General features: G+C 34.0%; 1 protein-coding gene across 1 annotated transcript in view; it reads left to right on the top strand.

The window, feature by feature from the left end:
* VPS13A (Vacuolar protein sorting-associated protein 13A) overlaps window positions 1-16,877 on the top strand; it is a gene marked incomplete at its 5' end in the record, with an annotated part of 134,599 nt that overhangs the window by 32,817 nt on the left and 84,905 nt on the right. The window contains 7 exons of the mRNA XM_051219127.1: window positions 1,464-1,687; window positions 3,954-4,127; window positions 9,150-9,230; window positions 10,523-10,779; window positions 13,057-13,204; window positions 14,831-15,100; window positions 16,309-16,478. Coding sequence (XP_051067354.1) covers window positions 1,464-1,687; window positions 3,954-4,127; window positions 9,150-9,230; window positions 10,523-10,779; window positions 13,057-13,204; window positions 14,831-15,100; window positions 16,309-16,478 — 1,324 coding nt within the window. The remainder of the gene's footprint in view (window positions 1-1,463; window positions 1,688-3,953; window positions 4,128-9,149; window positions 9,231-10,522; window positions 10,780-13,056; window positions 13,205-14,830; window positions 15,101-16,308; window positions 16,479-16,877) is intronic.

A 16,877-nucleotide genomic window follows, 5' to 3' on the forward strand; every position in this document is an offset into this window, starting at 1 on the left:
AAGAAAAAATCGAGTTTATTCATATAATAGAAGTATATAGAATAAAGTTATTCATCCATTATTCTTCTTCGCATTATTATTATTATTATTATTATTATTATTATTATTATTATTATTACAATACAAGATAATACCATTTGGTTCTTTATATCTGTTTCTTCTGATGCGTAATTGATTACTATATCAGTTTAGGTGATATAATTTAAGACCTTACAGAAGAGAATATCTTGGTAACTGACAAATCACTAAATATCTAGAGTATTATTTATTTTATTTATTTTAACACATAGACATTGGTACAAGGAGGCACCAAATACATACGCACCACACAAATCTCATTCGATATGTGTGAGGGCTGTGATACTGCCTGGGTGCCCAAACCGAAGCAGGTGGTTTTCTTAGGGGCCACTCCCCGAGTTTTCGACCTAAAGGTCTGATCCACAAGGCAGTGGAGCATCGTAAGGAAATGCAGTCCCATGGTAACCGGTGACCAACGATTGGTTCATACGCCATTCGTTCCCGCAGGATACTGGAACCTATGTGCACCATTGGTTTGGAATGAGGGTTTTCCAACTGCCCTAGGTGGACTCTCCATTTCCACCAACCTGGTTAAAGCACCAGACATTTGCTTTTCGTCCTCTCATTTTCGTAGACAACACCACCGCCACGAGAAGGCAGTGAGTAGGACTTCCCTGGCAGAGGCTGTATACGCGTGGCCGTGTGAGAGTATTTCGAGAGGGAGAGCGGACTCTCCCCACTGTCGGCCGTACCAGGGCATTTGGGGGCAAAATATCTAGAGATCTTGTTTTTGAATCCAAGCTGATACTTGTTAAGGTATCACATATAATTCATTTAATAAGTACGTATATTCTTGAGGAAATTAGGGGAAAAACTCAAAAATTTAATAACATTTGAAGATTGTTTATGCAGATAACACATCTATTTTCCAGTAGATAAAACGTTTCATTAGGGTCAGTATTATTCTTTGTCGTCACAAGCTAGGGTTTGTTTTAATAGTTATTGGTTGAATAAAGTTTATTGGATGGGAGATGGGAGGATGAATGCATTGCGTTGTAGAGTAGTTTTGGTTGTTCACTAATTGTGATCACCCTTGCATTCACTATTGTGTTGGTTTTTCGAATTGCATAGCAAAGATTCGGGTTATAACACACATACTGTGTGTTTATGTTTGTGTTTAGTGTTGCTTTATTCTCCTTTAATATATATATTGGTTATACATACTAACTTAAGCCTTTTACCACTCATGGAGGCGCGTAGGTCACCCACCTGGATTCTCCATCAAACTCTGTACTGGGCAATCATTTCCAGTTGCTATTATCATCATAAACGACACTGGGACCTTAAATCAGTAGTTATTTTTTTATAGTATGAAAGCAGTTATCACTTGTACTTTCAGTGTTAACATTTTTCATAGATCAACTCTTGTCCATTTATCTCTTAAGGCAAAATTGCAGTTATTCGCGAATTGAATATTACACAATGGATGGTGAATGCAACATTGGACAAAGTGAATGTTACATTAGGCTCTAAAGAAACCGATTTATTTTCAACTACCGTTAACGGTCTTCGAATTGATGTTCGTACAACATATAATACTATAGAAATTTCGGCAATACTTTCTGAATTCATTTTAATTGATCGTATCGTGAATACATCCTATCGTAAGGTTAGTAAAAATATGTTTAAATATTATTCTGTGTATCGTGTATATTGTGTATCCTATACTTATTATTATTACTGTGTATCATCATTCACTATTTTATAATTGAAGTGTTATCAGAGATACTCAGTCGAGTATTTTAACTTCAATCCGAAGTAGACTAAGTTGAAACTACAGCAATAGTAGATATAAAAAAGTTTTTATTACAAAATATTTGATGGAAAGAATATTTCAGAGTTAGAAGCTGCAATAACAGCTAATAAATGCATAGCGATAGTCTTTTTCACGAACAAGCTTTTAACTATATGTTATACTTCACAAGTTTATAGTCAAATTTGTTAATTACTCGGCGCCCAATTTTTGTCAAACTATTCGTTCTAATATTGACGAATATTCGTTTAAATTGATAATTTCCCCACAGTTTTATACTAGTAGTATCGTGGAAATGCTTTCGAATAAGGTTCTTAAATTCCTATCCTAGTCAGTGAGTGTATTAACATAGTTAAAAATGTTACTTATATATTCAGTGTTAAGATAAAGAATGGTTGCCTGATACAGAAAGTCAATCAATTTTCGGTAAATGGTCTCCAAACAATTATGTAGTTGTTAGTACTTTTGATTTTCGAAATAAGTTACTGGAAAATTATGTAGATATGAGCTCTCGTTTGATTTCACACTTTTTTTTCGCTAAGATACTCAAACAATTAGAGACATAATAATCAAGAAACATATCCTCAATTCCTCAACTAAGTTTTAGCCTATCCAATTAGTACAGAACACCAGTTTCACGCTCGAGTAGGCAAACTAATTTGCCATATTCCACAATTCAGAATTAAATTTGGAGAAGAAATTTGTGCTGGAGTTTTTCTATCAACCAAAATGTATAGATGCACTGAAAAGTACTTCAGTCTCCTATACAAGTGAGAATCAACCTTGCTAGTCTGATCTTCATCTGGTTTTTTAGTTTATAACCTATAATCGAGTTATCCTAAATTCATTTATATTATGGGGAAAAATTTTGATTGTACTGATTATGTTTCATATTCAGCTTGTTTATTTAAGTACATTTGTCTGTATTTATTTTCTCATGATATCAATTCTTCTATATATTAGATCATCAGTTTAGTGTTTAATGAGTAATAATTACTGGATCATACTAGTTACTAGGGTTGAAGCTATCACGAGTTCACTTAATCTGCGAACGAGAAACAAGACTCGGTGCCCAAAGACCAGTAAGCTAGCTATTGATGCGTCCCAGCCCCGCTAACTAGCGGGAGAAGTCCACGCTTGGAATGGGGAAGTATATTCTGCAAACTGCCAGAAACGAGCGATAACAACAAACACAATTCAAAACGTATATATACAGTACAAAACCGTCCTTGGGGAGTTACCAAATAGCATACTGAAAGACGCAACGGACCAATAGCATTTAAGATACTTCCCAGTGGGAAATACGACATGAAGGTGACAAGAGCACCTTTGGTGCTAAAACAAGGAAAAATTCAAATTTTCTAGATAAAAACACAAAATTAGGTCCTTTCCCAAGTGAGTTCTGGGGATCTAACGTCCCCAACACTAGTCATATTAATTTATCATAAAAACCGAATATACAGTGAAAAACGTTCTAATCATCTGTTGTAACAACAGTATTACTACTTTTATAGGTTGCAGAACAGATGACTCAAAAATAGTTTAGTACTTATAGTAAAATAGATTCAAAAAACACATCTCATGTGTATTTGGTGTGTATACACAGAAATTTTACATTCAGTATGTGTTATCAGTTATTTTTCAAGTATTTACTTATACTATGTAGTTTAGCTGATCCTATTGCATAATAGAAATATCATTTCGAACTTTCATAAATTTTTTCAGGTATCTACGGTGTATTAACTTGTTGTTTTATATGTGAGCTGATATAAGTTTCTGGGTGCTTTTAATTCTGGAGCTTCCAAATGTCTGACTAGAAAATCTTTTCAACTTCAAATTGTCTTAGAACTCTCAGTTATGTTCATGTAGAAAACTATAAGATATAGATTAGTGTTTAGATATTAGCTGATGGTTGGAGACAATCGACAGCTAACCTTGGATCTAGGTCTCGTGTTATTTTGAGAGAACTGGTGCATTCAATCCTCCCATCTTCACAGTCAGAGATATTATCACTGAGCTATTCGGATCTCGACTGAACTCCTGTATTTAGTCATTAGTTTTGCTCTTAATTCTTTGACAGCATTTTTATGTTTTATATTTATTATTCTACTGTACTTTTTAGATTTTATGGGTTGATCCAACAGAAAATGTTGTTTCTTTGCAAATTACACATTTTCAAGATAATACTCAATCTGTTGAAAATTCAATAGATCCAGACAAAGTAGACTTGGCTATCAGTCTTCAGATAGGGAAATTACATTCTATCTTCTTATATCATTTTATTACACGTGTATTGGTAAGCTCACTTCGTTTATTGATGTCATAATTAGATAAATATTTAACTCAATAATTTATTTATATATTTGTTATGTAAAACAGTCGATTTGTTCCCACTGTAAATTGTATGGGTCCATTTGATTAGTGATTAATAAACCCCAAGTATTGTCAGTTCTGTCTATTCATATCTAAATAATGACCAGGTTATTAAAGATGACCTACATCTGACTTGATTTTTGTTGGTCATCTCAATCAGTTAGGGAATTTCGTTTAATACACAATAAGACTCTTAATCTGCAATCTTGTTTTTCTTCACTAAATCTAGCAGTATCAGTCTTTTGTTCTTTTTTTATCGTACTAAGTAAACCGTTATATTCGCAATTATAACAAGTAGTAGTACTAGTGTTTTGACACTTTATTACGATTTAACCGGTAATTTTATTCATTTGGGAAATGTGTTAACGGATTATTTTTTGTAGATATTATCCTCTACACGATTCAGAGAGTTCCTGCGCTCGATCCTATATACTTTTATTACTGTACAATCTTAAAGTCTCCACAAACTATGATAAAACAACAGCTTTTCAAGTTTTCTTAATCTTCATTGATTCTTCGGCTAGTGTCAACCAATCATTCATAAGGAATATACACCTAGCACATATCCATATTCACCATTGTCACCGACCTTAAGCCATATAATCTATAGTCTCCAACCATTTATTATGATAATCGTACGAACGGTATTTACCAACACAGCTCAGTCCAACAGTTATTAACCTAATGGACCAATGTTACTTCTTGGTTTGGCCACCTCTAGTTTTCTCCCAACCTCCTGCACAGCCGACCGGAATAGCTCATCGACACAGGTTTGGGTTCAACATACTTAATATATATCCGAAATCAGTCGATTTCGATGTGCAATAATAATTGTAATGATAGTAATAATAATATAATTCATTTGTCCAGTACGATTTATTGTATTTATCTTTAAGTTACACTTATTTATATGGCAGCTATAGTGATAGTTCCCATTTGTTTAAACCCGATTTAGGTCTGTTAGATAGAGTTCACACATATAACCTAACTGATATCATTACCAAGGTTTGATTTGATAATTTCGAATTAATTGAGGATTGGGTAGATTGTTATAAATAAATTATTATATTTGCAATATCTTAACGAGCAGAAATATTAGATTTTCTGACGTTTCGTGACTTAGTGTAAGCCACATTTTCAGAGAATAAATAACCAAATTAAAATTACTTAACGTTTAAATAGTACAACGGAACAACACGAATATTATATGACATTGATTTATTCAGACCTGTTTTTTGATTGATCACATAATACTCATGTTGTTTTGTTGTACTATTTAAACGTTAATTAATTTTAATTTGGTTATTTATTCTCTGAAGAAGTGGCCCCCAAATGCAGTGGTACGACCGAGAGTAGGAAGAGTCCACTCTCCCTGTCGAAATGCTCTCACATGGCCACGCGTATATAGCCTCTGCCAGGGAAGTCCTACTCACTGCCTTCTCGTGGTGGGGTGTTGTTTACGAAATTGAGAGGACGAAAAGCGAATGTCCTGTACTTTAACTGGGTTAGTGGACATGGAGAGTCCACCTAGGGGAGTTGGAAAACCCTCATTCCAAACCAATGGTGCACATAGGCTCCAGTATCCTGCGGGAACGAATAGCGTATGAACCAATCGTTGGTCACCGGCTACCATGGGACTACAGTCAGTCAGTCAGTAACAACGTAGAACTTCGTACGTACGTACATCAGTTCGAGTTGCCACACAACATTAGCACAGAGATACAGTTGTCGAGTCAAATTCCGTAGTGGTAGAGGTAATAAGAGTATAAGCAGTAATCGGGAAGATTAGGGTTTGGAGATGTTATTTAAAGAGTATAATCCAGTGAAATAAATTTGGAAAGAGGAAAAAAAGGGACATGAAGAATTCAGAAGATTAGAATTTGGGAGAACACAGAGAGTGGATGCACCTGAGCCATTGCAAACGATTTTGAGCCATGTCATTCAGGGTCTCTAACGATCGGTTGCTATCATCTCGCGGTCCCCAACCAGGTAGTCTACACCTACCAACATGACTCAGTTCACTTGTCAGTGACTTCATGGACTTGTGCCATGTTTTGGTCTGGCCGCCCCTACATTTCTTCCAACCTACTCCTGCACCAGAAAACATCGCACGTCGAGGCAGTCAGTGGTTGGGCATACGTAACACATGTCCCAGCCATCTCAACTGGTGAAGTTTCACTACTTCGTCGACTGATTTGCCATCCTTACGTAGTACACGTTTCCTAACAACTGAGTTACTTACTTGATGGTCCCAGGATATACGAGCAATGTTTCGAAGATATCTATGATCAAATACTAGTAACTTACGAACATCCTCTGATCTTACCGGCCATGTTTCACTGCCATAAAGTAGGACGGAACGAACTGCTGCGCAGTAAACCCGTCCTTTGGTTGATAGACGGATATCTTGTCTACGCCATAAATCACGCCAGTTGGCAAAAGCTAGTCGAGCCTTCTGTATCCGTGCTGAGATTTCGTCACACCAGACCACAAGGGCTGATGAGACTTCCAAGATAAGTGAAGTGATCGACACGCTCAATTACTTCACTCCCTATCATTAGTTCGGGTGTCGATGTAACCCAATCCTGAAGCAACATTTTGCATTTCGAGGGAGAGAATCGCATCCCGAACATGCTTGCATTGTTGCTTAGAGTGGTCAGAAGACTCTGCGTTTTGTCAGCGTCTTCGCCGAATAAAACTATGTCATCAGCATATTCTAAGTCAACAAGTGAACCTCCCGGTAAAAGTTCAACCCCTGTAAATTTAGATGAGGAAAGTGTTATCTCTGAAAGTACGTCGACCACAAAGTTGAACAAGAATGGGGAGAGTGGACAGCCCTGACGAACACCACTTGAGGTAATCAATTCTGATGACAGTTCGCTATAAGCTCTCATTTGACCAGTTGTGTTCGAGTAGAGAGCCTTTATAAGGTTAATGTACTTCTTTGGTACTCCTTTCAGTGACAAACACTGCCATAGAACCTTACGATCAACAGAGTCGAATGCTGCCTTAAGGTCGAGAAATACTACCATTGTGGGGCGTCTGAACGTGTGTCTGTGTTCTAGAACCTGACGTAGTGTGGATATCTGATCTATACAACCACATCCAGGTCGAAAACCAGCCTGATTTTTTTCTAGTCTGCTCTTCACGAGCTTTAGTTAGGCGTCGCTATGGGACTACGTCTCCTTACGATGCTCCACTGCCTTGTTGATTAGACGTTGTGGTGAAAGGCTTGGGGTGTGGCCCCCTAAGAAAACCACCTACTTCGGTTTTGGCACCCAGGCAGTATCACAGCCCTCACACATATCGAATGAGATTTGTGTGGTGCGTATGTATTTGGTGCCTCCTTGTACAAACGTCTATGTGTTAAAATAAATAAATAAATAAAATAGTCACGAAACGTCAGGAAATCTAACTTTTCTACTCATTGGGATATTAAAAATATATTATTTATTTATGTAGCCCAACAGTTAATAGTTGACTACTTTGACCACTAATATGTTGTGTCATATTTCGCTATTTTTCCTATAGTGAAAAACAATCAATTAACAAAAGTATTCTTTCCTGTGCCTAATTTTTGCTAAACAGTGAAATCTTTCTATTCTATATATTCTATTATAATACAGTGATAAAATTAATATTTTTTGCTATATTTATAGTATTATATTATATATACACATAAGTGTAATCACTCGAATCATCTATATACGAATTATCATGCTAGTGAATTATACTATCAGCTATTTGCTCTATAGAATTACTTACATCCGGTTGTTTGGAAAATATGTGAAGTTTTAGAAAGTGTCTTTTAATGCTCATCGTACATGATTATGTTATTTATTGAAAGAGATGTAATGATAAATCTCGAATTAATTGTCTTAACTTGTCAGCGGATTTTTCATTATTCTTTCGTATTACTCTTCACTTTGACTGGTTTTAGACAGCTTTTTTCCATACTTCATACATATTATACATCTCTCTCTCTCTCTAGCTGTTTTTATAGGATATTTGATTCAGGCTGAGCATACTTCCTTACCCTGTTATCTTATGATTTATAGCCAATATGATGAAATCGTTGAAAATATTATTTCCAATAAATATTGTGTTATTTAAAACGTTTTTCCCAAAATAACAATCTTAGTTGACTTTTATTCGAAGCAGTTGGTTACTAGTGAATATGTTTGATGGTTACTGATGTGTTTTATCACATCAATCTCTAGTTCTTTTTGTAAATACTCATTCAAAGATTGTTTATTTGTTTATCCATATTTTCGATAATATAGTAAAACTATGAGTATTTGGTAGCTTGTTATTTGTAATTAATTTCAGTATATTTTGATTCCTATCAAGGAACGAAATATTCCTACTTCTCATAATTTGGCATGTAATGCTAACTAGCATATTGAATTGGTTAGTGAGAGTTTAGAAGTGGTTAACTCATGAGATCATTACCTGTTGATCTCAGTTATATTAGGTGTTAAAAATTATCTATATGAAACGGGTACGATAATTGCAATCTATAGATGGTTTCGTCCTATTTGAAACTCGTTAACTGTATGTTACCTCATTCCAGTGTTGATATTTACATCGGAACTCAAACCTAGTATCAACCATGCAAGTGAGTGACTGTCTGGACACAGTCACTAAATAGAAAGTGCGTTGGGTTCGAGTCTTAATGTGAACACGAGCAGTGGGATGCAGTTACATCAGGCTGATGAGTCTGAAATCACAAATCCATTTATTCTGTATCATTATCATTATTTTCATCCTAGTCTTTATACTTTATATCTCAATTTATAACAACTTTGTCTTGTCCACATTTGTTCTCTAAACTCTACACTTTCTTTGATGACTTATTAAAGATTAAAAATGTATTATACCACATTCATCCGTTGATTTGTTTGTCATACTTATTTATCGATGGTTTATCCTTTATTTGTTCTAGAATTTTATGGAAGCCTATCAAGAAGCAGCTGAAATGATGTTAAATAAATTTCAAGCTTTATCGGATGCAGCAGTTCAACAAGTTGGTTTTACTTTTTTTATCCTTTTATTAAAATATTTTATGTTATAAGAATATAATTCTGATGTTATGTATTACATTAATTAAGTTCTTAGCTTTGAGGAATATTTTGGTTGTACCATGTAAGGTACTTGTGATTATATCCTCCAATCGTCTAAAACAAATTCAGCTTTCAAGCTGAATGTGGAATGGTGATTTAATAGTTAAAGCATTCGATTTTCAAACACTAAGTCATTTATTCAAGTCGCATACTACCTACTTCTAGTTTAGATAGCCATTTAGTTTAAAATAATGATTGAAATTAGAATAATAAGACGAAGAAAAAATGAGGGAACGTTTTAAGCCTTAACGTAGTTTTACTCTTTGTATAAAATAATCCATCTTTTTATTGGAATCATAGTTGTATATATACAGATATATGAAATGTTATTTTAAGTATCTTTCGATAGAAATACACAAATTTGCTTTAACACTAAGTTGCATTTTATCCAGCTGTTTAAATGAATGTTCATGTTTCTACAGTATTAGTTTATAAGTTACAGGTTCATAGATTGTAACTGACAGCTTGAATATACAAAAACTAAATCTTATTAGGGGATATTTTCTGTAAAAAAAAACTTATCAATAATAAGTTTCTTGTACTTTAGACATTTATCACCATTTTTCATATGCGGCCTCATGATATTGCTACCCAATAGTCGATTGTTTGAAGCTCTAAATCACCGTTTAACACAACATTCATACATGCATAATGCACTGAATATTTACATGAAGAGGAAACCAACCAAAAGAGGACATTTCGGAAACTAATAAAATAGTATGTAGTTATAAAGATTGTTGAATTTTATTGAAATCACAAAGCTACTTAATTTAAGCAACCGTTAAAGATCCAAAATCAGTGGATGGCTTTTTCGCCTATATATAGGATTCCTCAGTAGTATACATTTACAACACTAACCAGAGATTGAACCCCGCACCTTTGGCCTCGCTTACGAAATTTTAGCCTCAAGACCACTGAGATGATATCTAACGGTTTTAATGTCTAACTTCAATCAATTTAAGATATTAAAATTGTATCCCTTTTTGTATATTTTTAATAAATTTAACTTAAAATCCTGACGTAGAAATGATTAAATAACTTAATATTCAAATTGGTTCAGTGATAGCATTAAATTGTCCAGTTTTATTCATGGTGGACGTGACATACTATAAATCATCATAACATATTGAGGAATATAATTCTACGTCACATTATTCAATTGCCCATAAATGTTGATTTCTTCTTTAATTTTCAGGTTCATGAAGCAGTTGATAATTCTTTTCAAACTCGTCTCAGTTTAAATATTGTTGCTCAAGCACCAGTTATATATATGCCACAACACTCATTGTCAAATGAATCTTTGATGATTGATTTTGGGCGTATCACATTATCAAATTATTTTGAATTTCTCAATCCTTCAAAAGTATTGCCTGATACAACAATTCCAGTTCCCGATCCCGGAATCATGTTAGAACATATGGTGGTTAAGTTGGAAAATTTACGATTATCAAGGTGAGTGGTGTGTAACTTCAATAAATGAATGATTCAGTACACGCTTTGTTCAGTGCCATTTTAAAACTTTCATGGTAATATGCTAAAATGAATACATTTGACTTTTTAACTATCAAATTTGACTCAAACACCAATCGCGGTGTTAAGGACATGTAATATGTATTTCCAACCCCTACCTACTACGACAGACGATGTCTGGTGTAGGAGCGGGTTGAAAGAAAGATATAAGAGACTAAACCAAGACATAACATCAATCTGTAAAGTTGTTGACAAAAGGACTGAGGCATCTATGTAGGCGCAGACTACCTGGTTGGAATCTGCATGATTATCATAACCACTGGTTGGAGACTTCGAATAATGTATCATATGTGAAAATTATATTTGAAATTTAATTAATTCCAGCGTTTCGTCCGCAAACGTGTTTGGACTTCATGGTAAAAATGGAATTCAAGATCATCAAAGAAATATATACAGCGTTTTAACAATCAAATCAAAATCAAATCTATACTGTGTTAATCTAATCATATTTAGATGTTGATTTTAGTGAATAAGATAAAATGGGTCAGTTAAATGCGAATCATGTGAAAAGTTCACGATGTGGAGTTAAATGACCGAATGAATTGTGTGTGTATGTATGTGTAAGATTGAGTTATTAATAGTTGATATTACATGGTAATATATGAAGGAAAAATAAAAGTGGAAGTTGAAGGTTGAAACAATTGTTTCTGAATAACCGATGTGCATGTAAAATGAGAATCATCAAATGGGTATTGTATTACTAAAATAACCCATATTAATTTCTGTCAGAATAACGATTCATGTGAAATAAACCGGTTGTATAAAGTATGTGTCCAATTACTTGTTAATAAATATTTTCCGTATCAACTATTAGTGACTCAATCTTACACATACACACATAATTCATTCAGTCATTTATTTTCACATCGTGAACTTTGCACATGATTCTCATATAAGTGACTCATGTTCTCCTATTTACTCAACTCAACATCTAAATACGATTGGATTAGCACAGTATAGATATGACTTGATTGTTAAACGCTGTATAAATTTCTTTGATGACCTTGAATTTGATTTTTACCCTGAAGAAGTCCAGACAAGTTTGCAGGACGAAACGTTGGAATTCTTTAAATTTGAATCGTTGAGATAATTTCAAATAAAGATTTCATATATGATAACTTCTCTATGCTCGGAGCCCAATTTTCGTCACACTATTCGTTCTAATATTGACGAGTTTTCGTATAAATTCGAATAAAATTGTTTAGAATCTTTCAAAATAGTACTGGTGCATTCATTTATTACTTTTCTTTATAACTTGATTGAGGCAATCTCCCTATACTTTTCTTCCTATATATCTGATCTCTTATACTATACTATACTATTGATACTGTTACTACTTCTACTATTTTAAGATTTGTCTTGAAATCATCTTATTTAGTTGTGCCAATGTGATGTGACAACTTGAACCGAATCACGTTCTGCGTTTCATATGACTGATTGACAACAACCAGATTTGTGATAACTACTCACCGAAAGCATTTAATCAGAATCTGTATATTCGCTTAAATATTTTAACCCACAATTCTATGAAAAGTACATTGACCATATCTTCTTATTTCACTTCGGTCTTGAGTATCAGTTTTGAATCACATATAGAATATGACACAATTGTACTACTGTCCAAGTCACTATAGTAGTAGGAATCAACACAGGAAAAGGTGAAATTAACAGTTTAGAAAGAAGATAGTAGGAGATAATTCTAATATTCATTTGCGATGATTAACAATTCCTGTTGGGTAAGTAATCAAATGTTTGTTTCATAAAAAGCATCGTCTATATTTGAACTAGTGGTGTTAACTAGTCAATTATAATATTCAATGCTCTTTTCACCTACCTCGTTTTAACTGACCAGTCACACTGAACTCAGTTTATTGTGTAACGTAACCCTGTTCTCGTTTCATCATAAACTTCTAATTCATATATGTAGTGGTATGTATTACATGATCTTTTTAGAGGTAGATTCATGAAAATGTTCGTAAAGCCTTTTCAAAGGTTAATCGTTAAACTTGTTTATATAAAGAAGTATTTTTTTGAATAATTCCTTCCAAGTTTGCTTTAATAGCTCATTATGTTAACAATGAACAAAGTTCTATTCTTATTTCCTTTGTATTGTATTGTATGTATGTGTGTATTGTTTTCTGTAAATTAAAAGTAACTATTTCTTTTGTCTGAATCATTGTTTTCCCATTGTGATAAAAGAGTAGTGCTAAAAGAGAGTTCTGTTCAAGCCGAGAAACACGTTTTACTTCCAATTAATGTTGAACTGAAAACTCGTCGTAATCTCAATCCAAATATATATTCCGCTATACCTATCCTTCTTGTCAATGGTGGATTAAATGAAATTAACGTAAGTTGACTGATTGATTAGTTGTATTTAGTGTTTTTTAATGTGTAGAAAAAGGGATTGTTGCTCTCTCTGTTGAATCTAACTTATCCAGCCTGACGGTATCCGCTAAATTGACGTTAGATTTACGTATCGTGATGGTCTAATCAGGTTAGAACAATCGTTTCTTTAGGTCCTATCATCCAAGATAGGTTGGTTAGAGAGCAGTAACACTAAAAGCAGAAGTTCAAAAGCGAAGTCGTTTTGTCGGCTACACAGGAATATGACAGTAGTAAAATGTTTCTCAGACAGTACGCATCTGCAACGATGCTACATTCCCACAAAGCAAGAAGGATTTAGCAAATATCATCCCTAAAAATGGTGCAATTTACTCTGTCCCACCGATATCGATATCCCGTGATGTCGGTTAGGCATCAAAAGTAGCGAGCTAACACTTCGAGAATTACTCCTAAAACGAGGGTGTTGGACCTCGGTCTCAAACAGCTATCACTTAGACTGCGTGGTCAATCTCCTAGGTCATCAAGATCACTACTAACTCAGTTTACTTTTCAGGCACTTCAAGAAAAAGGATCCTCCCACAATATGGACACCTGGGATGGGTCGATATTCACCCTCATAGCTTTTACTGGATAGGAGATCATCTATTCAGATTTTTATGTTATCTCGATTTTTCAAAAATAATAATAGCCTCATAATGAATGAAGTCATTGGTAAATATTTATTTTTTATTTAGAGAATGTAAGATAAACTCAGCTAATTACAAATCCCTTCAATCTTGACCCCAGTAATTTCTAAATTGCCAAGAGATATTCGTCCATTTGGTCATCAAAACTGTAAGAACTATCCAATTTACTAAAAATACTTGCCAACTCAACCGACCCATTCTTTATTGTCAAACTGTTTGTAGGTACAAATTTGTTACCTAGATCAGTTCCCTGGCATTTGTGAAACACATACCGAAAACATACATCCAGATTTTCGCTTAGTAATTTCTAAAGGTTCGACTTTTTTCAGTGTCCGTATACTTTAGCTGAGCTGGGCAGTGGCAAAAAATTATAATTCCCCAAAATATCGGAGAGAAATAGTTATTGTCATCAATATATCCATCACGGTTAAACTACTGATAAAGATGTCCGCATTCACTGTCACTGCTGTTTGTCATTGTCTCTTCCAAGAAAAATCTCATGATCCTTCCTTCATAGCTCAATGAATCCAAATAAGTTTACATAATATGAGTAATCTACCAAGTAAACGTTACTCGGCTTTGAGCCGCACCGTGTTTGTGAAGGTTAAGGATTCAACGTACTATCTCGCCTCCCAAACCGAAGTAGGTGAAGGTCAGGTCATTAATTGTGGTTTTTGTGGTTACAAACCAAGTGCGTTAACCGTTAACTCACAGCTTCACGGTTATTTATCTTGAAGCTATGGTAGCTACCAGGTTACCTAGTAGTCGTAATCTGCCATTCTGATAATTATCTCGCTAAGTTGACATCACATAGATCAATATCCCTTAATTATGTATCATTAAGAAATTCATTCATGTTTAATGATCAAACCTATTCACATATATTCTTCATCTGATTTAAAGAATTTCCGTTTTGAATTTTACTGATTCTTTACTCCTTATAGATTTCTTTTTCTCAAGGCGATTATCGTATTCTTCAAGAAGTACTTTTTGATAATTTTAATGATTTACCATCGTCTACTAAAGTATCTGTAAAAACAACACCTGGTAGTACGGATTCCTCTGCTAAGTCCACTAACAAAAAGAATAAAACACAACAAAAAGTTGAAGAGAAAAACACTGCGCAAAATGATAATCCAGTCAAAATTGCAGTCAGTTTTGATTTAGGAATGAAAAGTGTCATTCTTAATTTGTACACATGTGATCAACCAATAGTGAGTTTTTTATGTACATGCACTTATATATCATTGTTAACGAACTAAACAGCAACGTTCTTGCAAATACTTTCATACTGAAAAGTACTAACTATCAGTGTGTATAATGAATGGTACTCATATAATGTAGTTAATTTCCGGGTATGGAGTAAGTTAATCAAGTGAATTGACAAACAGACTAGTAAGTTTATAGGTATTATAGTAGTGAATTACTATTCAATAAATTGTTAAGCCTTCAACCTTTAAACTTTCATAATTCCTGTTAAATTGACGGGCCTATTTATAATTTCATTTAATGTGATTTTTCAATTACATAAGTGAAAGCTATTGTAGATAAGGTAAGAATTTAACGAAAAGCCATAATATTAGTAATATAATGGATGGTGTTTTCGAATTTCAAGGGATAAAATTTTAATGTAACGTGATGATGAAGACGACCACAAAATGAAGTCACGAATGAAAGGTGCAATACTACATAAGTAAACCAGGATTATACCAATCGAAGCGACCTTATAAACTGTTCCTGTATGCATAGTTGACGTTTCTGCAATGCATAGGAGATGCACATTTAAAGCTCTCGGTAGATTTGGTTTGATCTTACATCGAACGATGAGTCTGATGCTATGTAGTTCTGATTAACAACTTGATAGTGCAAAGTGGATTTTGTAATTTGATATTTTTCTCCCTGACGCTTCGATAAACAACTTACTATTCCTATATATCCATATGAACAAGTGAACAAACTTGTGCAAATTAAATTGTTTGGTTAATTTGGTTTGTTTTTTTACCCAAAGCTGAGCTAATGAATAGTTGATGTAGAGTATTCACAACAAAGCTGTACAAAATGTTTATTGTAGTAACAGAACCAAACAGTTCTTCAGAAGGTCTTATTCAATATCATACGTCCACTTCTGTGCAGATTTTTAAAATTCACTAGGTGATGAAATCAATCAGATAGCTTTTCCTACTAATAAAAGAACAAAACTATGAAAATCAGTCGTCTATTCAATTTATGCAAATTTTCTGTAAATAGATCTCACTTGTAAGCCATCATCACTTTCCATTCGTTTAAGTAAAACATTTAGAGATAGAATCAGAGGTTTTTTCCAATACAAATGAATAGATGGATGACATGAGTTTAACGTGTTAAATAAATTTTCACAGTCGTCATTCCAATAAAAATGATTTCATTTTCTTCTCGCTGATAGGCAGAATGGCATAATGATTTCCCGGAAGACAAACGATTGGCTACATTCAATCTTAAACAATTCAATGTATCTGGTCAAATGGCTTCAGATTCATCATCTCAATTCATCGCTAAACTTAATGATATTAAATTACAAGATAGTCGACCTGGTTCAGATAGACAAATTACTAAGTAAGCATCTCATCCTCAATACCATTATCTTGAGCTGACCTTTTTTAAAATCTTGTTTCGTAACTTGCATCTGTACTAATTAAATTTATCATAAAAGCTTTTGCTTTTGAGGGTAAGTTTTAGTAAGGAATACCAAAAAAAACTAAGCTCTATGCTTTTGGATTGGGTTATAATTCAAAACTTCATATTACAAAAACTGACCTTATTTAGACACTCGTTTAAAGTCAAGAAGTAGTGGACAGCTGTTTGATCCTAGTAAGAGTACTCTTCAGCAACGAGTACCCACGACCCCACCAGGTCCCAAAGCCAGAACTTTCAGGCCTCATAACTAGCAGTCCACCTTCTTGACACTAAGCTGTCATCCGTTAGTTCATATCTGTAACTCCTATCTATTCACAA

The sequence above is a fragment of the Schistosoma haematobium genome, chromosome 2, assembly GCF_000699445.3.
Source record: "Schistosoma haematobium chromosome 2, whole genome shotgun sequence".
NCBI lineage: Eukaryota > Metazoa > Platyhelminthes > Trematoda > Strigeidida > Schistosomatidae > Schistosoma > Schistosoma haematobium.